The sequence below is a fragment of the Cimex lectularius genome, unplaced genomic scaffold (assembly GCF_000648675.2).
Source record: "Cimex lectularius strain Harlan isolate CLEC.00 unplaced genomic scaffold, Clec_2.1 scaffold158, whole genome shotgun sequence".
Taxonomy (NCBI): Eukaryota; Metazoa; Arthropoda; class Insecta; order Hemiptera; family Cimicidae; genus Cimex; species Cimex lectularius.
Genome location: NW_019392744.1, coordinates 175,610 through 201,442, shown reverse-complemented (window position 1 = coordinate 201,442; position 25,833 = coordinate 175,610). Strand labels below are relative to the sequence as shown.

The 25,833-nt window shown below is 31.4% G+C and overlaps 1 protein-coding gene across 3 annotated transcripts; it reads right to left on the bottom strand.

Moving 5' to 3' along the window:
- Positions 1-1,499: 1,499 nt before the first annotated feature.
- Positions 1,500-24,204, bottom strand: LOC106665356 (rho GTPase-activating protein 190). Of its 3 annotated transcripts, none has more exons than XM_014391716.2 (21): positions 23,975-24,204; positions 19,585-19,675; positions 19,288-19,517; positions 19,068-19,215; positions 18,899-18,988; positions 18,400-18,572; positions 18,056-18,325; positions 9,832-10,061; positions 9,540-9,755; positions 9,280-9,469; positions 7,981-8,096; positions 7,766-7,918; positions 7,381-7,483; positions 7,174-7,297; positions 6,914-7,115; positions 6,629-6,802; positions 6,309-6,560; positions 6,057-6,235; positions 5,629-5,806; positions 3,381-3,550; positions 1,500-3,272 (listed from the first exon to the last, which is right to left on the bottom strand). In XM_014391716.2, the coding sequence occupies exons 3-21, from the start codon at positions 19,468-19,470 to the stop codon at positions 3,130-3,132; spliced, it is 3,294 nt and encodes a 1,097-aa protein (XP_014247202.1). In that variant the 5' UTR covers positions 19,471-19,517; positions 19,585-19,675; positions 23,975-24,204; the 3' UTR covers positions 1,500-3,129. The 3 variants fall into 3 exon arrangements, with proteins under 3 accessions (XP_014247202.1, XP_014247205.1, XP_014247203.1); XM_014391719.2 differs by having other exon boundaries at positions 9,280-9,466; positions 23,975-24,203; XM_014391717.2 differs by lacking the exon at positions 23,975-24,204 and adding an exon at positions 23,685-23,967.
- Positions 24,205-25,833: the final 1,629 nt, after the last annotated feature.

Below are 25,833 nucleotides of genomic sequence, written 5' to 3'. Positions count from 1 at the left end.
ATAAAAATAATAAAGAAATACACAAAGTACTTAGAAAACATTTTGATTACAACATTTATTTTGAAGAAATCAAATTTCATACCCAGCTTTTTAGTGAATTCCGAATTATTAAAATACATCTTCGAAGTATGAAATTTTCTTATACAATGGTAAAACTGAAATGGAATGATGGCCCATTAATGATTAAGCTAACAAAAAATAATAAATAAATAAATAAAATAAAAATAAATAATAAGCAAATGAGTCTTATGGAATGTTGTTACATTTTTGGAATTCATAATTTGTACAATAACCTTTAAATAAATTTACACGTATGAAAACAATATATATATATTTTATTTATATTATATAAGTATCAAAATAAATACAAATATACAAACATCATTTAATAGCAGTGAATAATAAAATTCAAAATATGCAACAAATTTATTATTTTTCATAATAATTACTGACTGATCTTAAATAATTTGGTTAACTTATTCCATTTAACAAATAAATAAATACATCTTTAAATATAATCATTTTTTAAAATACACTGCTGCTGACATCACAAAATTATGTTTAACAATTATTACACAGTCCGGTTAAAATCAAGTTTATGTACATAAAAAAAATCTTATCTACAAATTACAAAGCTGTGATGGCTGTAAAATTATGACCAAAAAGCTTAAATAATAGATATTTGACCTGATTTGGAGTAGTGGTAGGTCTGAAGCTTATGAAGTTCATCATCAGCTACATTAAATATGTTAATGTAATTAAAATGTGGAATTAAATATTAATATCACACTACCATTAAAACAACAGTTTATTTAACATAACAAATAACATAATCAATTTATTATGGTATGTACTTGAATACATAACATAATAAATGTTATCTTAGTTAAATTGAAATGAAGCCTAAATTGTCAACTAATTTATATTCAGTCTGTTTATATTTTAATAGACAAAAAACATGGTAGCCATCGATATTTTTTACTTAACAAGGTAGTCAGTCCATAGTCAGAAAATTGTCAAATTAATCAGGAAATGGTTACAATTGTGTTAAGATACTTTGAGCAGTGTAATTCAATTTTTTTTAAAAGTTTTTGTCAACAGGTACAACAAAATTACGCATGAAAATAAAAAATTTTCAAGATTAAAAAAATATACAATGTGGCACAATTTGAGCAAAATAAGGCTAAATAAAGTTTAACAGCTTTATAAACACGCAATAGGCTATTACAAAATGACTATCCTCATGATTAACAAATAGATAAGTTTTATTTTTTTTAAATAAATATAGCTGATTGGGTCTGAATTTTGCACAGTAAATTATGATTTGTAAGATGTTATTAAAAAAAAAAATAAAATAAAATAAAATAAAATACTGGACATAATAATAGTTTATGGACGGACACCGGACCCACTAACTAAGCCAGGATACTAATTTTTAAAACAAACTTTTATGTTTAATGTAAAACAATCATTAAATTAAATAAACAAAATAGTCGAGGTTTTTATGATCAATCTTTATTTAATTTTCTGTACAATAATAATGTTAGCAACCCCAAGAAAAATTAAATGCACAGTTTCTCACCATGAAGTATGGCACAAAGTTCTTTACTTTATTATCTTGGTGGTAGACTTTAATTTTTAAAATGAAATTTCCCTATGACTAGAGCTGAAACACAACATAAATAAACCAAAAATAAAAGTAGTGTATTAAAAGCTATCTATTTTAACATTTATTGTATAAAACCTATAAACAATTTGACACTAAAAGTTTACAAACAAATATGGGATGAACAACATGAATCTTTAATAAAATACACAAACATACCAACACACCAGAAGTCACAAAATTATTTCCTTAAATTGTAAATTATGCTCTTTTTTTTTATCTTGATAGACTTTTTTTCAAGCCATAAGAAATTATTAAATTGAAAAAAGCAGTCACAAGGGGTCAAAAAAAAAAATCTCGCATAATTGTTAACAGTGTGTTAACTTTAGTTTACATTAATAAAAAATAATAATAAAAACATTTTAAAAAATTGGGGCGGTTAATAATTCATAACTCATGCTGAATTGCGAAAAAGGCAAAACGCTGAAATACGTCTGTCTGACAAAAATGAGTGAGGATAGGCGGGCAAGATCGGTAACTATCCATGCACAGGTTTATCACCCTCCAGCCCATAGGAAGAAATTTCACAATTTAATACAATTAATCATCATTTAAAAATTGGCAAATTTATTTCTTGCAGATTGTCCTCCCATAATTACTCTTTGGGAACTGGCTGAAATTTCTTGTAAAAGTTATTCAAATCAAAACTGCTCATGTGTCATTAACCTTAATTGTTATTGCTCAAGTTTAATGAAGTAACATAGTAATTTATTGTAAAATTGCTGAATTTGTAGTATTCTGTTTTTACAAAACATTCAAAATTTACCAGAAGACTCCAGGCCAACACCATCACCAATACTGGGACACTTATTAGGACTGTTTTGCTTGCAAGTTTGTTGAACTACTCAAACACATTTTGCCACGAGTCTTCAATGAAGAATTGAAACAGAAGGAGAGTTCCTGATTGATGATGGCGCCAAACGTGTTTGAATAGTTCCACAAACCCGCAAATGACTTGCACACCCAACATAACTTCATAAGAACTAAAACAATTATAACGATCTGATTTGTGCATAATTTACTTTGTGTGACTTAGCTCTACCTCTGGGGTGCTGACATATCAAACAGGTGATTTGAAAATACATCCACTGCAAAAGCTGACATTTAATGCAACAATTTAGTTAGTTTATATTATATTTTTTTGTTTTTAGAAAAACAACCTGGTAATGTAAACAAGAGTATTCGAGAATATGAATTAAAATGTTGAGACCACTCATTGGTTATTATTTTATCTAACTTTTAAGAGCACGATACCAAACCATATCTACCTGATTAGTTTCTTTTTAAAATTGTTAGTATTATTTTAGTAATCTGTAGTGTGAATTGCCATATATTTTAACTATTAAAATAGAAAGGAAATGATGTGTCACTTGTTAAATGATTATATTCACAAACATCCAGCATTTTTTTTTTTTTCATTTTTACAAGTAAACATATAAAATAATTTAATTTTAACATTGAGATTATATTATTGAATTACAAGTAATTTCATCTAAGCTTGTATATGAACCTAGCATATTTGTAGCATTACTAAGAACATGTCTTGGCGGATGATCGGGTGGGGCTGGTTCGGGTGGTGTTGCCGGTGGAGGGTAAACATGAAACCCTTACAAATAAAATTCGCATTAATTAAACAACAAAAAATAAAAGAAAGGGATAAATTTATTTGTTACCACATTTAATAAAATGCCATACATGTGTATATATATATTACCTTGCAGTAGCTTATGAGGGGAAACAGAATTGCCTTTGTGTGGATTTCCTAGAGGTGAGTATGTATCAGATTCTTCACTTGCACTTCCAAGTGTCATCTGTTCATGTGAAAACGTGGGTGAAAAAGAACCATCCTCAGTTTCTTGCTTGTCGTAAATGTCAGAATTTAACCTGAAAAATAAATTCAATGGTTCGGCTCATATGTTTCTTCAAATGTTAAAGGATTGGCATTTTAAGAAAAATTTTTACTAATCACTAATGGCGTTTTTTTTTACTGATTACTTTTAAGGATTTTTTGGGGGGTTCGAAACCTAAATAGTGCAAGTGTTTACTTATTTACTAACAGGATTTCAACTTTGACTATAGGATTATTGTATTACTATTCCCTGGAATAAAAAAGTTTTAAGATTCAAAGCGTTTTTAGTTCATTCATTCAAAATTTCCATCAACACGGTTTTTCCTTTCCTTCATAAATTTCTTCACCTTTGAAAAAGTAATTAAAAAATAAATTACATCACTAAAAAACGGATATTAAATGGAGTACGTTTTCTGAAATTTGTTTGTCTCTAGGTTCGGAAATGGTAGTTTAGAATCACCATAGTAAGTTTTTAAACTTGAAAAAAAAAATCTTTAAAGTTCTGGCCACTAAAACTCTTATTTCACCAACTTTGTGTACTAAACGTACAAGTTTAGTATTGATCACGTGTTATTGGAAATTAAACGTAGTTTTCAATGGTATCAACAGATTTGTTCAAAACCTTTAAGTTTTGTAGTTATTTGAAGCAAGGTCATGAAATCTTAAAAAATCAGAAAAAGGGGATTAACTCTAAAACTGTTGAGATTTGGACCATAGTTAATTAGGACTTTTTGGTTCCATTTTGAATGTAGAATCAACTGGCAAAGTTTGTACCACGAGTAGCCAAACACCCTGTATAGAAAGTGCCTAGGAATGCCAACCGATATGAGAATTGTGCTTGAACACAATATTGAGTAATTGTATATCCGATTCCTGGAGGGAACAGGGTTTGTTTTATTGTATATAGTACTTATATTTTTGTGCCCCCTCATGTGCTGGGAATGAATTTATTAGTGTGAATGTGTAGTGTGAGAGGGACAATGGTGGAACATTGAGTACCCGGTGTAGATATGTGTGGTGATTAACGACTGTTAGTCCATAATTATTCAGAAATCGTGAGATGCGGTCTGGTGTGTTGTAGGTTTCAGAAAAACACTTTATTTATCATGCCAACGTTTCGATCTTTATTTAGATCATTTAGTTTGTATTATACAGTTTCAGTTCATAATGTTGATGTTTAAATCAATGTTTACAAAAAGGTCTTTCTATACAGACTTCCTTCCCCACCTCTTCAAAATCCAGCATATAAAAACATAAAACAGCAATATTTCACTGGCACTCTCAACACGACACGCAAGGATGGCACAATTACACAGAAGACAAACACTTTGAGTGAGTAGAAATACTTTGATTGAATATAAAAAATATATTTTCCATTGTATAAATTCACTTTTCCACATGCTAAATGTATTTGTTAAATGTAAACATTGTTTGTAAATCCCAGGCCCTGAAGATGATCTCAATAAAAGATCGAAACGTTGGCACGATAAAGAAAATGTTTTTCTGAAACCTACATCACACCAGACCGCATCTCACGATTTCTGAAAAATTGAGTACCCCATTGAACCTTAATTAGGTTAATTATACATTATGTGTAGAGGATGATGGAGTTATATCATGTAGTTCACCACCCTGAGTGAATGGTATGTCAATATGAAAGAATGTATTTATGAGTGAGTGAGAGGGTGAATGGTTTTGGATTTTAGGAACTGACTGTGTTGGGAACTAGTGATGATTTGAGTTTGGTGGAAAACTTTTTGTACAACTTTATGAACCAATTTTGGGCAGTGTGCGCATTTATTGTTTCATCACTGGACGCAGTGCAAATTTTAAAAGCTGCCTCAGCTGTCCTAGTACCGAGCTTATATTTTTCCAAAAAGCACATAAGAATTATGGGTTTTGAAGCCATAAGAAAGAAACGTTTTATAATTTACAGTGAAGTGTTCAAAACAGTTTTTATTTATTTACTGGTGCATTATGCTCTTGATATTACATGACGTAAACACAATACTCCTAAGTAAATAAAAATTCTGATTAACATAAAACAATAACAATGAAAAAAACGCACAAACTTTTCTGGTCAACTGGTAATTTGTACATGAAATTGACTTACATGTCATTTGCAGAGGCAGCTAGTTTCAAATGATATGTATTATTTCCCATTGATGGAAGTATCTGGTCATCTTCTAAGCCCATGTTATTATCAACTGCTGGTTCTTCTAAATGAAATGCTTGTTCAATTTCTGGCTTCTTATCCCAAACCTCTTTGAAGAAAGGAGTGTAGAAAGCGGCTAAAATAAAAAATTATCATTTTCAATGGTAAATAAGTTACAATTTTTAATTGGCATTCTTTTTCAATTTTATTACAGATTTTAAGCTAAATGTAATAATTATGGCCATGGTTTGGTCAAATTGAGTCCAAATTATCACTTCCATGGAATCATTGGGCACTTAGGTATCTAAATGACTATCAATAATCAAAATTAATTATGTACATTACAGAGTTTAATTATTATATATAAAGTTATTTAAAAAACTCACTTTTATGTTGAAATGAAGAGTTTGATGTTGTAAAATGTGCCTGCAGCCGATCGGCTGTAGCATTTCCCTCGGTAATTAAAAGATGACATAAATCATTTGTAAAAAATGCATTTGCTCCTCCAATATCAGTGACAGCCATTATCTGGATGGGTAAATTTGGTATGTTCATTGAAAATGCACTGAAATACAAATAAAATTCAATTCTTAACATTGTATTATTATTATTAAAATTGTCATAACAAAAAAAATTACTTCAAGGTGGCCAATGAGGCTTTTCTTTTGGTCGAGTAAACCAATATAAAACCATGAACCAACTCTTCCCTGAATGCATTAGCTCCATGAAACGATGAAATTATTACTTCCACTTTCCTCTTGGATGATCCGAGAAACGTCTCTAGCATAATACTCCTTTCACCGCTCATAAAACAGCAATGGTGCCCCAACAAAGGAGCAAGAACATTTTCGACAGAATATGGATCACCGCAGAATAAACACATGATGACTCTAAAAGAAATTGAAGAAATGAGTAAACTGATTAATTAATTAATTATAGGTAATTCAAGGTAATTCACCTTATATCTGGTTCCATACCGTCCATATTTGCCTGATATATATTTGGCACGCCTGATCTTTCTTGTATACTCTGAAGCAGAAGGCTAAGAGCTTTGTTGACTAATTGAGTGCTAAACCTTTCCCTGTTATAATAATCGTCTTCAAGAGAAATATCAATGTATGCACATTGTAGGCTGCAATTAATTGTAATTACAAAAATTATGTAATACATTAAAAAGTTTGTATGATTCAGTATTAGAAGTAGTATTAAATATATATTAATTTTGAATAAAATTATTGCTCACCTATCTGATAAATTTTGTCCTTCTTCGTGTAGTTTTAGCAACTCTTGCTCTTCTAAATGAGGTTCAGGCAAGAAGAGAGTTACTAAAGGGAGGCCCTGGAATGGTAATCGGTCCTCTTGCTCAAGATTAGACAATAATGTCTTCTCTAGGCTGTCTCTGACATATTCAAAACTTTCAGAATCCGAATAAAGGCAAATGCAACCTATTACAAGATTTTTATTAGCGTATTTGTTTTAATAGACGGAAAATTATGACCCCACCGTTTGGTTGAAATTCAGACGATTTAAACGAATTTTGTGGTAAATTTACATCCCCTTCAATAACCCTCAGTTCAATGCTGTACAGGCAGTAATCTATTTCAATGTCATCGTCTTCACACAAAACCTTAATTTAAAAAGAAAAAAAAAAAAACAGCATACGTGTAAAAGGTGAAAATAAAAAAATTATACTTTATTAAAAATATTTACTCTAATTTCAGATGCAAATTCATGAGCCAATCCTTTAATACCTAGTATAACAAGATTTAACTGATTTCCACTAATCCCCCATCCTGTTTGATTCCAAGAGGGTCTGTAATAAATTTTATACATAAAACAATACATTTCTAAATTAGTAATAACCATTAACTCCTGATGTGAGTCTTGGAGACCACAGCAGATTTTTTTTTTTAAATAGCCCCTTAATACTTTGATATGAAATAAATGTCATATCAGGAGTTAAAGTGAGTTAAGCATTTTACAATGAAAACAAAAGTAATGCTGCATTTCACCGTAATTTAAATATTTTCAATCACCCAGATTAACATTTATTTGGCGACATGAGAAAAAACAGATACAACCAAAATCCAGTTACCTGTGAACTTTATTTGATAAGATACGTTCAATTAATGCATCCATGCAGTTAGGGAACGCTGGGCAATGTTCTCGAATCGGACAGTGAACAAATCCAAGGTGTTGAAACAACATTAATTTTCTATCCTGGTCCAATCTATCAAGAGCTTTATACCTACAATATTACCACCAAGTGTCATTAACATAATTATTCTTTCTTATTTCAATAAAAATTACCTTGAATCATCCTTGAGTGCATCAGTGATTTCTTTAATATCATCTTGTGTAATTGTACCAGTTGGTGCAATACTTTTAAAATGGTAAAACAAATCTGCATTCTCTAACAGCAGCTCCTATTAATTGATAAAACTGTTAATTAGAAATTTTCCATCTGGATATTTTACAGCATTACATCAAGATACACTTATATCGAGTATCTTGTCAATATATATTTTTATTTATTTATTTAAGCATACAAAAGGGAATGTGCCCCAGAGTAAACAAAAAAAAGTTGAAAATATTACAATTCACATAAAAAGCAAACTGTACCGTATAAAATATCATTATTTAAAGATCGTGAGATGCTGTGTGGTGTGATGTAGGTTAGAAAAACATTTTATTTTTCATTTTCTAAACCGCATCCTACGATCTTTAAATAATCAGGAATTAACGATCATTAAACAGTACAAATAACATAATGTAAAACAAAAAAAATATATTAGCAGTAAAGTAATAAAATGTATAGTTGTATAAATAAGTAAAATTAAAAGAGAGAGGGGAGGAGGGAGGGAGGGAGGGATGAGAGATAGAGAGAGAGAGTGAGAGGGAGGGAGGAAGAGAGAGAGAGTGAGGAAGAGAGTGGGAGAGAGGGAGAGGCAGGGAGGGAGGGAGAGAGAGTGAGTGAGTGAGTGAGTAACTGAATGAGAGAGAGAAACTAAGTAAGTGAATGACAGATAGAATGCGTGAATGAGTAAGAGAAAGAAAGAGAGAATGAGTGCGNAGAGATGAGAAACGAGAGAGAGAAGGAAAAATAGAAGAAAAGAAATAAAAACATGACTATGTATTGAGGTTGAGTGCAAAGTGATTGTAAAGAAACACTCATGATCCTGAGTAGACCATTTTCTCATGTCTGCTGGAGGAAAATTGTAGACTCTCACCTGAGCCACTTGAAAGGAAAGATTAAATATGTCGCAATCGATAAGAAATGAGACTCAATTTACAAAGTCTTTTTGAGTTGCTTCGTGAGAGTAACGATGAAGAATCAGTGAAAATTTTGAAAAAAGCAAAACAATGCTAAATTTATGATTTTTCAGAGGAATTTCAGTTAAAAAATTCTCAAAACGTCATATATGATCAAAGTATGTAATCCACAAAATGAACAACCGTGTTAAAAGCAACATTAAGCCACATTGCTTCTGCATCAAATGACTAAAAAGGGAGTCACAATAGAGGAAATGTGGAAAAACGAGAGAAAGTGCTACCCTATTTTATGTCACTGAAAAGTAAAATAAAACTGTGTACAACTAGTTTTCTTACTTGAAAATTGTGTTTAGCTTTATCCACAATATCTTTTTGATGTCTGTCATATATCATCTGACAATCCTGCTCTGACAATGCTTCAAAACATTCTCGACCCATAAAAAGTACTCTTATTTCAGAGAGTGATTTTCCGGGAGTAACATACCCGGTATCTTCAAGTAATTGCTTGAATTGTTTCTTCCATCTACAGTAAAAATGAATTGAAAATTAATTACACATCTAAAACACTGTTGGCATCACATGAATTTGATACTTACTCCATTTTCTTTTGTTCTTGTTGCAATGCACTCGCATGGCTTTTAAATACATTTTCAGCTTCTCCTGTTTCCAGAATATCACAAGGAATCCTTCTTTCTTTAGTACAAGTACCTTCCCAATCACCTTCAGACCACGTCACATCTTTTTCACAATTATAGAAATAATTATTAAAGTCCGGATGATCTTTGATATGTTTCTGCACAGTAGACCAGTCACTGAACATTAAATTCATGTTAAGAGGACACAATCAAATTTGGAAAATTATTTACAACCCTAATAAATTATCATTACCATTCATGAAACATAGACATATCAGGAACCATTTCTTGTAAAATATCCGGCAGTAAATCCATGTAACTCTGAACTTTCTTTGCAAAATGTTCGTCTTTTAATTTTTTGACATGCCTCCTAAAAATCCGCTGAGTGTTGGCACTGCCAAATTCCTGCGTGAATTTAAGTAATTCGTCGTGTTTTGCAAATTTCTTGTAAGTCTGACTCCACAGAGATTGGTGATCGGTAATCTATAAAAATAGATTCAAATCGATTTAGAAAACTGAACAAACTTGAGATTCAACACTTCGAAGAAAAAAATCATAATAACTGATCCTGTCAATTTAAGCCTTATAAAAATGTTCGCAACTGGATTTAGTGAAATCCCCATGTCCGAGACAGTTGATTTTTCTATTACAAAACTTGTAACAAAAAATAAAATTTCTAATTTTCAAGTAATTTACAACAAAAACCGAAACTTAGGAGGAAGCCTGTTAAATTTTTGTGTTATTTGTAAAAACTGTTTTGTTTTTTAAAATCAGGATTAATTAAATATTAATAACATTGAAATAAATATAGTAGTACTTATATTTGTTATTAACTAGACACCATTTTTCATTATGGGAAAATATGTAAACAAATCCTTTTTTGATAATACCCTATTTTAAAAAGTGAATGTCAACAAATTAAGTTAACAACATATGTAAAAAAAATGAAAAAAATAGTTCAACAAATTTAAACAGAGAAAAAAATCTCCCAGGAAAAGAATATTGCTCAATTTATATAAATGAATATATCATCCACTGCTACATTTGTGTGTGTGTGCAAAATATCAGCTTAACTATGGCAATTATTTAAAATTCGCTGCTTGTTTTTTTTTAAATTATAAGCAGAACGATGCTAATAATCAGGACACGACTTAGTGATTATCTCTCCCTCATACCTTACTAAAGAAATTACCACTGGCCTATTGAAATGTATCATACAACAATAGAATTGTATCAAAATGGCAAAACAAACATGTTGATCAACATTAATAACCCAAAGCGTGTCAATCCACAAGTTATTAGAAATACATAATGAAATATTATAATAATGTAAAAAATATAGCATTGATTTACAAATATGGTTTAGTAATCAAATCAAATAGCGTTTATGCTATGTTGTCATATCATGTCAAATTCAAAAGATAATATTACATGATAAATAGCATAATTTCATTTGATTCTGAACTGATATAAACTTATTTTTTATGAAAATTAGAAACACCAATTTTTCTTAAGTTATACTGTTGATTTGAATGTCAATTTATTTGTTTAAAACTTTACCAAGTTCCTACTGTGTGCTCATTAATTAAAAAACGAGTACTAGTAGGATTTGTAAAAATGAATCAAAGAATAAATCCAATTAACTAATTGTTTTCTTCAAAAATACTGACATAGTACTTCTCATGTTTATAAATTTAAATAATGCTGACTAATTTCAAATATATTAATCAAGGCTTAATATACAATAGGATTAATCCATATTTGCTTAGTGGTCATAATTGACCATACTATTTCAATTAATTATTCTTTTTATCTCAACCAAAGACCTCAGATAAAAAGAATAATTATTTGATACAATAGGATATCTTTTTACACTCAAAGACAAAAAAAAAAAATCTGACACTCGTATTTTGTTGTTTTCAAGCTATATGCATTTTTATTGTTGTACTAATTACAACAAACTTATTTTAATGAAAAGAAAATGAAAATGAAATCAGAAATTTATGAGTTTTAATACAAATTATTTAATTGTGATGGTTTGAAAGAAAAAACACTGAAACATCATTTAGTGATTACAATTTAACACAATTTTGCTCTTAATAACACATATTACCTCCTCTGGCATTGCAGAGGGCCTAAGTCTCCTAGACATCGAGTAAATAAATGACCGACAGAATCCCAATATCCAACAAGAATGGTTTGAAGCTGTTCAATGCTTGTTGGATGTGGCGAATGATGTCTAAACCATTTTTTTTATAGAAGACATATAAGTGTTCTATGCGATTCATGTCAGGAGAACGTGCTGACCAATTCATTTGGTAATTCCCACATCCTCCAATGGGTGACAACTAGAGCTGTGTGCGGTTCAGCATTATCACTTAATTGTCCCCAGTAAATGGAGCAAATGGGACAACAGTTTATGGCTCTGGATAGGATGAAATTGAACTTCTTGAATCTAAGAGTAACACTATACAGATAACAAGTTATTAATGTTGTGTTTTAAGTCAACTATTAATCTGTTAATGCCTAGTTATTATGGAAAATAAATAAATACAAGTGTTCTTTTTTTATTTATTTATTTATTTTTTTTTTTTTGGTCTTTGAGCATAATAATAATAATAATAAAGGTTAAATCATACATCAAAATAAAACAAAAATTAACAGTTTATTTTTACTATTTTTTATTTTGGTCAAGAATAACAATTACATGCAGTGAAAAGTACATACATTGTAAAAAAAAATCTTTTCTTACTCACAGTTTGTTGTTTCAATGATCAGGATTTCAAGCATTAAACACTCATTATCAGGTTAAAGAAGTTACAACTCATGTTGAGAAACATGTTTGTAACTCTTTAAAACTGATGGTGAGCATTTAATGCTTGAAATCCGAATCGTTGAAAACAACAAACTGTAAGTAAGAACTATTTTTTAAAGTAGTTGAACATATTCACCCCACCTTTTTCATTTCTAGTCTTACTCATAATTAGAGATTAAGCAATTACACAAATAGCAACATCTCACAAATTAAAATTGCTTGAAATTATCTATAATATAAAAAATAAACAAAATGCATTCAGAGTTAGGAAATCATGCTAGTATCTACTATACTGCAAAATGTAAATAGAATTTCTTTTTAACACTTGCACTGCTGTCGAGGGTCTTTCAGGACCTAGAGAATGGTTTTTATTGCTATTGTTGTCTATTTGTATTCATTCATTTAGTTTGGTTGACTGTCTTTCCAGAATGTAGAATAATTTTTTTGAACAAAAATATAAATAGTATTGCTCATTTTATAGATAAAAATAGGTCTGGGTTTATTTAGATCATGGCTCATGTTATAATTTTTGTCCAGATTTTTTTTTTTTTTTTTTTTTTAAGAATAATTGTTAATAAGTCACTTTACTCTCTCAGGTAGGAGAAATGATTAACCCTACCACTTTTACCCTAATGACCTTTGCCTATTGTCCTTGTTTTTTTCATTTACTCCAAAGCTCTCACTTTTCTGTCTGTACTCAGTTTCTGTGTGAAAGTGAGCAAAATGGATGCTAACTCTGTTTTTACTTGCACAGACAATATTCTGAAAGAGTTTCAAAGGCAGGAAGAAGAACAAAACTTTTGTTTGGTTGATCAATGACAACATTTTACCAAATGATAAATGCAAACAATTCATATGCGGTAAATTCAGTGGTGACCAAAACACAGGAATGTATGAGGTGGGCCCTAGATGATCAATTATATTGCACAATATTACAAATTGCATAATATTGTTGAATGTTTAGGGTTATTATTGAATTTGCTCACTGATTGAACAAAAGTTTGAGAAAGTAATTTTTATTGCACAATATATTTTTTTTATTTCACCCCGTAGGATTAATATTACAAAGTATTTTTTAATCTGGGTCTAGCACTTGAAGGATGAATACTTATCGCACATTTGCATGAACAAAATGGCGATGTTCATACAGCTATACAGAGAATTGCCACCTCTGTACAATGTCAAGAGCAAGGATTATCATGATCATGATAAAAAAAATATTATATTAAAAAAAAGTTTATGAAAAATTGTTCCTACATGCAAAGAGATGGTGTGAAAAATAAATTTAATTAAATTTTTTTTTACTGCAAGGAGCTCAAGTAATCAACAGTGAAAAATATTATGCAATTTATAATATTGTGCAATATAATTGATCATCTAGTGCCTGCCTAGTTATTCAATAGTATGCACAATAAAAGTATTGTGCAATTTTATTGTAGGTCTAGGATCCGTCTGTTGTGTAGGATATCCACACTGTAATAGTTAATAATGAAAAACAAAATAATGTTAATAAAAATTTGTCATACCTACATATAAATTTTTTATTTATAAGTCATCTATGTACATACTAAATAAATAATTATTATCAAACAAACAACCTTATTGTAATTTTCAGAAAAAAAAATATTGGGCCTCCATGGCACGTTCTTTTTTTTACCGACGGCAGTGCAAGTGTTAACAAGTTCCAATCAATGTAAGAAATTATGCAAGTTTCAATTTCAACAGCAGGTTATTTAAATAATTAAGATGCATTGCAGCAATAAAGTGGACAATTTAATTTCTAAAATAAACATATTACTTATTATTCTTTTTTCAATTGTATATTTGAAATTTAATCACTTCATTTAAACTTTTATAATACAGTTGTTTTTTTTTTCATAAATAACAAAACCTATTAACTATCAACAAAATTAAAAATAAAACTGAGTAACAAAAAAATATGTATACAATTTCAGATGCAGTACAACTAGTAATAAAGACTAGCAATTAATAGCACTTAGTAAATATTACATTAATCTAAGTGGTATTATCCTGAATATTATTTTTTTATTATTTGACTGTCAATAAGCAAAAAAAGCTAACCACAAGTGAAAGGTCATGCATAAGCTGCAAGTGCAATTTACTTTATTACATACTTGAATAACTTAACCCTTTCAAGACCATATTCCTGTTCTTGCTTCTCCCAATGAGGTACCAAGAACCAACATGTTCATCCCTACTAATTCAGGTACTGTGCTATATCGTTCTAGTCTCTTCACTTTTGGGCTGATGTTCAAAGAAGCAGTGTGTTGCTTAAAACAGTATGACTTCTAAAACGGAAGAGAGTAGAGTGATATTACGCTTTAACCTCACTTAGGGAAGAGCGCTGACCGTCCTGAATGGGTTAAGTACATCCAGTTACAAATTATATTAATTCAAGGCAATTTTACTATTCAAATGATACAATGAGCATACAAAATTAAGTTTTATCTTCTCAATTTTTTTAAGATGGATTTTCTTAAAATATGATTTTATAATATATGTAATGTTTAGAATTATCTGTTCCTGTTCAGTTTTAGATCTAACGCTGCACAATTTCGTACAATAGTCCATTATTAGTTTTAGTTTTAAATAATCTTTGATCACCAGAAGATAATTTTTTAATGGACAGACTATGGCAGCAATGGCTTACATTGGCGGTATCTTAATGAAAAAAAAATAAAATAATAATAAATAAATAAAAATATGGCAACCATGTCTATAAAAAAATTTAAATGATATAATATATAATTAAATTTAAAAGTTAAGGGATTTACGAGAAAAAATGTAGCCCATGTAAAAACCTTACAAAAGAAATCAAATTTTCAAAGCTGAATTCACTCTTCTAAACATTTAATTTTTTAGTACATTTTTAACACTACCCCCAAAATTATTATAAAAATATAAAAATAATTATTATAAAAAAATAAATATTCATTTGATGAAAAAATAATTTATGTTACTGTGTAGTGAATCAAATACTTTAAAGTTTAACAGAAATATAGCAATTTTTTAAAAAAGATTTTAACATTAAATGCAAATTAATAATGACTCTACAACTAGCTTAATCACAGTAAAAGAATTGTAAAGTGTAAAAATTGGATATGCAAGGGATTAAAGTATTAAAATATAATTGACTGTACATTAACACATTGACTGCATAAGACGTATGTGTCATGCTAACTGTCCTTGGGTGCAGTGGATGGTCTACGTCGTCCCATTGAATATTTTTCTACTTTCCACTTCAACCTCTATGCAATTCTGTTCGAAATTCCTAGGGCTGGCTCAGAAAGAGCAAAAGTGTTACTGGCTACTATCAGTACACATTTTTTTAACTGGAATTTTTTTATTCTGTGAAAACCATGTACAGTAAAACTTCGTTATAACGATTTTCCAGTTATAATGCTCTTTTCCATCGGTCCCGGTCCTAAAACTATTTTTCAACAACTATTTTATTAGTTTTAATGCTCTGATTTATCCTTTATAATGCCCCAATTTGATATTTTAAAAAAAATTAAGTACATACACACAAAATAGGCCGTAAAAAAGGAAAATAAATTCTCTTTTAAAATCTATTGTGTGGAGGACAGGAGATCGCTTTTAACATTGGCTACACAAGTGGGGTGCTAAATTAAAAGATCACAACATTCTTTTGCTTGTAGACAACTGTGCTGTACATCCAACAAATGTTGATATTAGACCATCAAACCAGTTTTATTACCGCCAAACACACCAGTGAGATACAACCTCTTGGTCAAGGAATATTAAAAGTCCTGAAGCAATGCTACAGAAGAAGGATGGTACAAAAAGACCAATAATGGATGACTCATCTACAATAACTTCCCAAAAAAATTTCTAATTTTAGACGCTATCCACTTTTTGCATGCTCGGTGGTTGGGCATTAAGAAAGAAACAGTTCTGAATTGTTTCAAGAAAGCAGGAGTTGGGAATTCAGAATGCCAAGATACCGAAGAATTGATTGTTTCTTATTTATAATTTTAACTTTTTTGACGATAATCTTGTGGCCAGCGAAACTTCAAGTCAGGAGACTGAAGATCATCTCAGGCATTGAAAGATGATGAAGAAGAGGATGATGATACACCTGTAACAATCGCGCCGAAAACAACCGATGTTTTGGATGCAACTAAAACGCTTCGCACATTTTTTCATATAACACTGGCATAAATTACGAAATCTTCAACAAAATAAACGGATTGTAAAATTGTGTGTTCAAAAATTTTTTTAAAAATTGTTTAAAAATAAAATATGATTACATATTTTAGTCCAGGCACGTCTAATATGTATTGTAATTGAATAAGTACATTTTGTTTTATTTTATGTATACGTACATATCCACATACCCAGTTTTATACATTCTATATTTTAAATAAATTTTATTGTATTGCTATATTTTTTTAAAATATAATTTCCCGGTTATAGAGCTGTTTGTTTTCCTTGGACCTCAGAAGAGCCTTATAACGAAGTTTTACTGTAATTTGCTTTTCTATTGTGTATTATCTGATTATTTTAATATTAATTATTAAGTACCCATTTTGTATTATTATGTAAAAATAAAGGTAAATTATTGTAGAAAGAAGAAACAATTTTTATTCAACTACACACCCAATTTAACAAACATTCTAAATTTTTTAAATATATTTTGTTTTATTGATTATGGATATCAAGAACTGGAGGAGTCCCCCCCCCCGAACAGCTTTATGGCTGCAGTTCCTAGTTCCATTTTGGGAGCTCGCAACAACACGTGTATAAAACCCCCAATGTTCTTCCATTGTAGAACGAAGAGGGTCGGGACCGAATTCAGATTCTCAAAGACTTGGATCTTGCCAGACCTTCCATCAATGAGAGCCTCGTCAATTTTCATTGGCCACTGCACTCCTTATGCATCAGAAAAATCCAGAGGTGACGGTGGGAATCAACCCACAACCGCGGCATATACTAGCCTAGTCTAACGTCTTAACCACTTGGCTACTGCAGTCGCATTCTATAGGGTGCCTTTTTTCTGCTGGGGATGCAACTCTTGCATCGTATAATCTTTATCACTTTAGTAAACGTAATGTATATATAATTATTTGTAAGTACCAGAGAGCTATTTTACATGATAGATTGGGTTCCACCATGGACGACCAAAATGGTCAAGCATAGTTCGCAGCCAATGTGTTAAGTTTTAATATTTTTTGTTATAATCCTTATCGGTTCTGGGTCTCCTTTCTTCAAAAACGTATCAAAAGAATTGGTTCAATGAAAAAACATATTTCAAAATTATCAATTGTACATAATTTGCTATCTTGTTCACGTACCAAATTGTACATTATTGATTGTATTTACATACCACTGAAAAACAGCAGCATAAAAACAACAGCAGAGTGTTTTATTAGTATTAAGTTTGAGGATAAAACAATGCGCGAGTTGGAGATTTTCTAAGAAGAAAAGTGCAAAATTCAAACAAGTAGTCCACAGCCAAATCAAAAAGTAACTAAACTAAAACTTAACTACGACAACTAAAGCTATATTTACAGAAAAAAATCGACAAATAAACATGCAGGTTCAGTCTATCAAAGTTGAGCAACAATTGATGAATTTTGCAAATGATGTTACAACATGGGTGCAAAATTTAATAATTCACCTGAGAACGTATAAGAGATTGGAAAGCTTCGGTTGTTATGTCAAGGTGCTCTTTGCGTAATCGAGCTGCTTCTGCATAAGGTACAATTTTTATACGACTTCTATTTCTATCAATGAGTAATGCTAAGGTAAAGAATGCCAAGTCTACATTGATGTTCTCATGAGCTGAAGTTTCCACAATCGGTATGAGCCCCTTGTATTCTTTTCTTGCAACAAGCTTTTCAACCTCTCTCGCGTACACTTCACTTCCATCATCATTTTTTGTTGTTACCTAAAACATCATTACAATTTGTGCAAAATTTGTATTTGCAGCTTTATATTTCAAAAATTATTTAAATATCTTACCACAACTACAGGTTTCTTTGTTTTTATTAAATTGTTTAAAATAGCACCAACAGTTTCAATTTGCTTTTCTAGCGTTCGGTTAGGAATAACACTGACATCAAATACACATAAAAAGCCATCAATGTTGACCTTCCCATCAGGCAAAACTTTCTGCTCATACTCTTTTTCAATTCCTGAAAAATCATTTTTATTTAATAATTTAATAGAAAATACAACAGAAAATCATGCGTTTTTGACATTCCAATTTATGACAACCGAAAAATCAGGAAAATGATAGCAAAGACTCCTAATGAAATATTTGATAAATGTAAGATGCATGGCTCTAAACCTTAAAAAAAAGTTAATTTGCTCTAAAAATATTATAACAGCTGAATGTCAAAGATCTCCTGACTAATAAGGAAATAGAACAGAAAAATTTCAGTCACACAAAAATCATATCATTGAAAAGAGGAAATAATGTATGTATGAACAATCATCTAAAAATTGTGCTTTAACGTACCTAACTGATTTTTACATATGTACATTAGTTTTTCCGCAGATGTTAGCTTTGTAGCAGCACATCTTTTCACATAAGGTTCCATTTTCCCCCCTATAAGCAAATGAGATTGTTAAAAACAAAGTTAATGTATGTAATTTTATTTTGTGAATATCTTTTAATATGAAAATACCTTTAAAGGCCTGAAATGAAGAATCGTCAATGAATTCAGTTTGTTCTACAACCTGAAATTGATATTCGGTTCCTTCATCTGATGTTTTTGTTACTTCACCCCAATAAAGGAAGTGATCATTGTTAACCACACGCCCACTGAAATCACTCTGGAAATAATATTAAAGAATTAAACATAAAGAGAATAAAGTAAATTAAAAATAAAACGTTAACCTGCTCACCTGGCTCAACACTGAAATGTGATCTGCACTGTAGTCATCAGCATTTGTTCTTAAGAACCTGTTACAGAGGCAGGATTTCCCTACTCCAACTGCTCCTTTTTCTTTTTCAGTCCCTGACAGGCCAACAACCGAGACATGAAACCACTTGCCGGAGTCTCCTCTCCGGCTCATCATAGTCATCATCTTGACTGAGTTTATATATTACAGTCTACAGGCATAACTTCATGTACCTGCAGTAAAAAATACTCTACGTTATGGAAAAGTTGTATTTCCTTCACTGAATACAGTTTTTCTTACCCTATTTGTTACTTCCTTCCAGTTCTTAATAATTCAGTCTAAATTATCAGTCAATAACAATCCATGGTGTAGCAGTCCTTTTTGGTATGGTCTAAAAATAGATATTTATATTAAAATATTGTTTTCTTTGTCAAGTGCTTACACAAATGTTGTATCAAATAGTACTAGATTCTTAGATATTGAATATATTTAAAAAATTTGCATCAATGAAAATTAAAACATTGCTCTAGGTAATTACACTTGTTGTCCAAGTGAAATCACACGCCAGAAATTCTTGTGTGCTAGAAAATCTCAGCAGACGATACACTATCAATAATATAATTGTCAAATCAGTCAGGGAGTGCACAAAACTTTGAATTGTAAACAAATTAATAGTAGAACTAACAGTTTGCAATCCTGGGCCACGAGCAACCTAGTTGTCTGACTTGGGTGCTAAGGCGAATGAGAATTGATAGAAATGAAAAATACCTGGAGCCTTTAACAAGCATCAACGACACAATAACTGATTCTACCAAACTGGGTTCAAAAACAACAAAGACAGATGGACCCATTTAGCAGGAGCCAGACATTTTAAGCAAATGATGAAAGGTCTTTCACTAACTCACTACTACTCATAGTAAAATTGATGTTAGAATATTGACCGGCCAAATAACAGAACAACAAATTTACATATTAAAAACTAAAGGAACGAGTATTATAAAGAAGTTCTTGCTGAATTCCCACAACAACCACCATTAAATGAAAATCGTTTACATTAAAGAAGAAAAGAGAAAATATAGACTGTCCTATTTTTTTTTAAAGTTAATTATTTTCTTTTAATATTATAGTCCTGATGAAGGCATTAAATAGGCCGAAAGCTTGACAATAGCGTGAATTTTTTCTTCGTTGGCCTCCTCCCTGATACTCCTACAACATAGGCATCAAAAAGACATCAAAGGAACTTCATTTTTCATAAGAACAAAAGAGGGTTCTTTTTGGCTATTCATTTATTCCCACTCGACCTCATTCAACATCCAGCATACTTTTTACTTGCTGGATTTGCTGAGACACAAAATGAGCCAACAGTGATTTCTCGAACTCCCATCGAGACAACGATGAGATTTTGAAGGCCCAACCTGGCCTCCTATCATCACTCTTGAAATAGATACACACTGTACTTAAAATCCAGAAATCCGACGTTATTTCATGACTTTGTTTTTGTTCTTAACTCTTATCACATGACACTGAACCGACATTGTTCTTGTCTTGTTCCACCAAATAGTACAGTGGCTTAAAAAAGCGAATGGAATTTTGCTTTTTTAATTATCCACAACATAGAGCTTGGTTATTAAATTACCAATTAAATTAATAAATAAGTAAATAAATTTAATTTAATATCAAATAACTAAAAATGAGAGTTTCAAAACTGAAGGTCAAACAAGTATAAGCAATTTAGATGATTATTATTTGTAAACAATATAAGTTAATACTAACAAACAATGGGATTTTTATTTAACTGGTTCACATCTCCTGCCTTGTGAATACCTAAATTTTACATTGCAATCTAAAAAATTCTCGAAAACAATTGTCATTATTTACTAAAAAACTCGTTACTTTACAGAATGAAGGTCTAACTTATCGAGTGATTGGTGATATGTTAAAATTGAGTTTATTTACCTTGAGAACAATCATAAAATGTTTTTAATGAAAAATATTTTTATGGAAGAGAGAAGAAAATGTTTGAATTTTGCCAAAAAGTACATAAACCAGTCTGAACTATTTTGAATTGAATTAATTTTTATGTATGTCTACCAATCAGATCAATGAATCAGGAATCAAAATTCAATATTTTTGGATTTGACGGACATTGAATTTTCGATTTGTTTGAAGAAAAGCCAATACCGAATCCCAAATAAAAACATTTAAGGCCAACACTGAAATACGACGGTGGGAATGTGAGGATTAAGGCTCACGGAGGGCCTTAAGTCTCCTAGGCATCAAGTAAATAAGCAATTGAGTTTCATCCATTCTTCAACAAGAGCATATTGAAGCTATTCAACACTTGCTGAAGGAGGCAAATGATGTCAAACCTGTCTCTTTATCATTTCCCATAAGTGTTCTATGGGTTTATGTCAAGAGAACAGCTAATTCATTGTGGTAATCCCTACATCCTCTAAGTAATGGATGACAACTTGAGCTACATGCAGTCGAAGTTGTCCCCAATAAATGGGATCACAGCTTCCAAATTTTACAGGGTACACGATGGATGCAAAAAGAAGTTTTGAAAAGAAAAATCAGAATGACAAATACATTTTATTACCCATGTGTTCAACTCACAAAGTCTTGTTTCCGGATGCAATCTTCCGTTTTAGAGTATTATCAGACTGTCAACAATGTACTCATTAGAACTAAATGCAATCTATGGGAAACACACACTAAATTTTTCATGCAATTGCTTGCTCCCCTTTACGACACTCAAAGGCTAAAACTGGACACTCGTATTTTATTCATTATTTCAGCCTACATGTATTTTTATTGTTATATTAATCATAACATACCTAGTTTAATGTAAACAAAATTAAACGAGATCAGAAATTCATGAGTTTCAAGATAAATTATTTAATTATGATGGTTTGAAATAAAATGCACCAAAACACTGGAAAATCATTTAGTGATATTTAACTAACTATTTTTTACCTGGATTAACACTAAATAACGCGTATTACCTCCTCTCACCTCACTGAGGGCCTATGTCTCTTAGCATAAGTAACCGGATTTCGTCTATTTAACAGATCCCATTGTTTGACAAGAGCGGTCTAAAGCTGTTCAACACTTGTTTGAGGTGATGAACGATGTTTAACCAGTCTCTATAGCTTGTCCCATAAGTGTTCTATGAGATTCTGGTCAGGAGAACATACTGGCCAATTAATTGCGGTAATCCCTATATCCTCCAAGTAATGACAACGCAAGCTAGGTATAGTCAAGCATTATGATGTATTGACACAAAGTTGTCCCCAATAAATGGAGCAAATGGGATCACAGATTCGAGAAGAACTACCTCAATACATCTTAGTGCAGTCCAAGATCCATCCTGTATTATAACCCATGATTCCACCGCATACCATAACTGTCTCTGACTCACACATGAAGCAAAGCTCCATACACCTGGTCATCTGATTACCAGAAACCAAACCAGCACTCCTCTGTGAAGAGAACCCCCCCCCCCCATTATCAAAGTTGCTGATTTGTGAATAGTCGCTTTTCTACTTGATGCCTCTCCAGTAGTAGAGAACCTTATCTAGGTCATCTTGAGACCAGGCTAATCTCATAAAACCTTCTGATGTGGTTTTAGAGCTCATCCTTACATTATGGACTGTTTGGAATTGATTATCAAGGAGGCCATAAAATGACAGTTCCGTAGTGTGGTAAGAGCAATGAAACGATCATCCCTAGCCGTCGTACATAGTTGGCAACCACTACCTTCCCCTTGTTTGAGACTTCCAGTGGGCCTAAACCTCTGTAGAAGTAGTGTATGGTAGAGCGTGGCACACCCATGACGGGCTACATGCATCGTCAGCCAAAGAATTTGCCCAAGCGAGATTTCGACTTAAAATCATGCTTTTGTGTCCAAACTCAATACAAATTTATTGTTTAATATTATATACAAATTATTTTCCCGACTATTTTTTAACCATTGATTTAAACATCAACATTATGAACTGAAACTGTATAATACAAACAATGTTTGTACATCCCAGGCACTGAAGATGATCTAAATAAAGATCGAAACGTTGGCACGACAAAGAAAATGTTTTTCTAAACCTACATCATAAAAGACCGCATCTCACGATCTCAAATAATCATTAATTAACGGTCACTAAATACTACACGTGCAGATTTTTTTAAAAATTAACTATAGGAAGTTCGAAACCGCTTAAGCTAATATAGAGCAAATAAATAATCAATGCAGTTAGTCTTTAACATAAATGTCGAGCGCAAAAAAAACAATTTGTTAACAAAAATCCAATCGTATATGAAAGTCCTTGTTAAATCATTTAACTGGACGAATTCATGAGAAATTTGTTAACATTTTCCCATTTCAAGATGGTTAATTGACCCACCTTCCTTATCAAATCCAACTGTTTTGTTTACCACCGAAGAAAAAACGGGTCGAAGTTTTATAGATGTGAGTTTTAGAGTTGGGTACCACTACTCAGGGACGGCCGCCTTCCTGTGGAGGAGGCCTCTGGATCAGTGTGAAAGATCGCAACCGTCTTGAATCCCGGGTGAAAATCTTCCGCCGGTGCGTAGGAGTGAAATTAATCTGCGGCCGTCAAATCCCCGCCTCGGCATTGATAACCACTCGATCTAACCTTAAACGGATTGAAAAAGATGGAAAGAGAAGTCTGACCTCGTCCTGAAGTTGAGTCGTGTCCATTGTCGCAGCGAGGCCCCTTCACAGAGATTTCGCCCGAATCAGAGACGGCGCCGAGGAGATTCGTGGATGATGTGACGACCTCCTGCCTATAAACAATTACTGTCGGACGAGATCCAGCCCTCCAGCGCCACCCAAGGACCAACAGTGTTGTCCAAAACTGAAACCGGAACCGTGGGGGGGCGCTGTTGGGTTGTGTGGGTCGAAGGGCGGCGCGTGGGAAAGGGACGGGGAAACGGCCCACTGCCCATGAACCAGCGCGCCCCACCATCAACCCAATCCAAATTCACAATTTAATAATAATAATAAAATCTTTATTTATTACATGGAGAAAAATCCAATATACAAAAAATATCGCATATAATATATAAAATTAAACTAAGAAAAATAAAATTATATGTAAACAAAAACAAATTTATATAAAATGCAAGAAAAGTTGTCGCAAGTCCTCAATTTTCTCCTGTCTTTATTGTGTTTTAATCCTTCTAACTTATTTTTAATATTTCTCCGTCAATATATAATGTTATATGATATATGTAACTGTAACAGACTCTATATTTTCTTTGGCCTATTGCCAGGCTTTCTGTACCTCAGGGACTTGTCCGAGTGTGGATACAATTACACAAATAACAAACACATACACAAAACATAATACTTTTTAAAAAGATAGTTCCTACTCACAGTAAGTTGTTTTGCAACGGTCAGGATTTCGAGCTTTTAGCTCATCATCAGATTGAAGGAATTTACGACCTGTCTCCCGACATGAATTGCAAAAGTGAACCCGCCGACACCCCCGCCAACGCGACGTTCCAATGAGAAGCCGGTTTTACTGCCGCTCAATTTTGAACGTGCGAAAAGCTGGAATTATAACACAAGTAGATATTATATTAGTAAATACTGTAAGAAATTAATTATAAATTAGTGATTAAAGATAAAAGGTAAAATTAGAATAATAACTAAATAATAGATTATTAAAATATGATAAACATAATAACAATTAAAATAATTAATTTAATTATTTTGACGTTTAATATTATTTATGTACATATTTAAAATGGGAGGTAGATCAAAATCTATTATATTATTAATGCATTTATTTCCACGTTCAATTTTACATTTTTTAATTTCAAATTTCTCAAACCAATCTAGTTCTCTCCCTTTGTTGAAACTATGTAACACTGTTGTATTTAAATTTGAATTGAAATTATGTTTTGCTTCTTTTAGATGGTCCTTAAATTCCGAAAATTTATTTGATTTCAATTCGATTCCGATTAAAACTTACTGTGAGCAGGAACTATCTTTTTAAAAAGGATTGAACACCACACTCACTCCATCATTCATTATTTCTACCAAAACGTAGTAGTCTAGTTAGCATTCAAGTTTCACATTACCCTTACATTACATTATTACATTTATTAGCGTGAAAAGAAGGGCTTATACCCACTTACCCAGAGAAATAGGACATCAAATCAAATAACTATTTCCATTGATCGCCATAGAACTATTTATGCCATATTCAGTTTTATACCAAGAATGTAAGAACAACAAGTGTGTTAAATTCGTTTGAAAATATATATATATTGAAATAAAATAAATTTAAGGGAATTTTATCATTATAAAAATTAACCATTGTATTACTAATGTTAGTTAGATAGTTTTCATACAGATTCCGAATGTTTCATTTCAATTTTTTTATTATAAATGTTTGTAAATGTATGTATAGTTATAACCTTTTTACTTTTGTATACATTTGTAAGTGAGAAACTGTAAAATAAATAAGGCTTAAATTCAACAACGGCTGTGACATTGAGAAGGCTTGTGCCCTCCCCTGAATT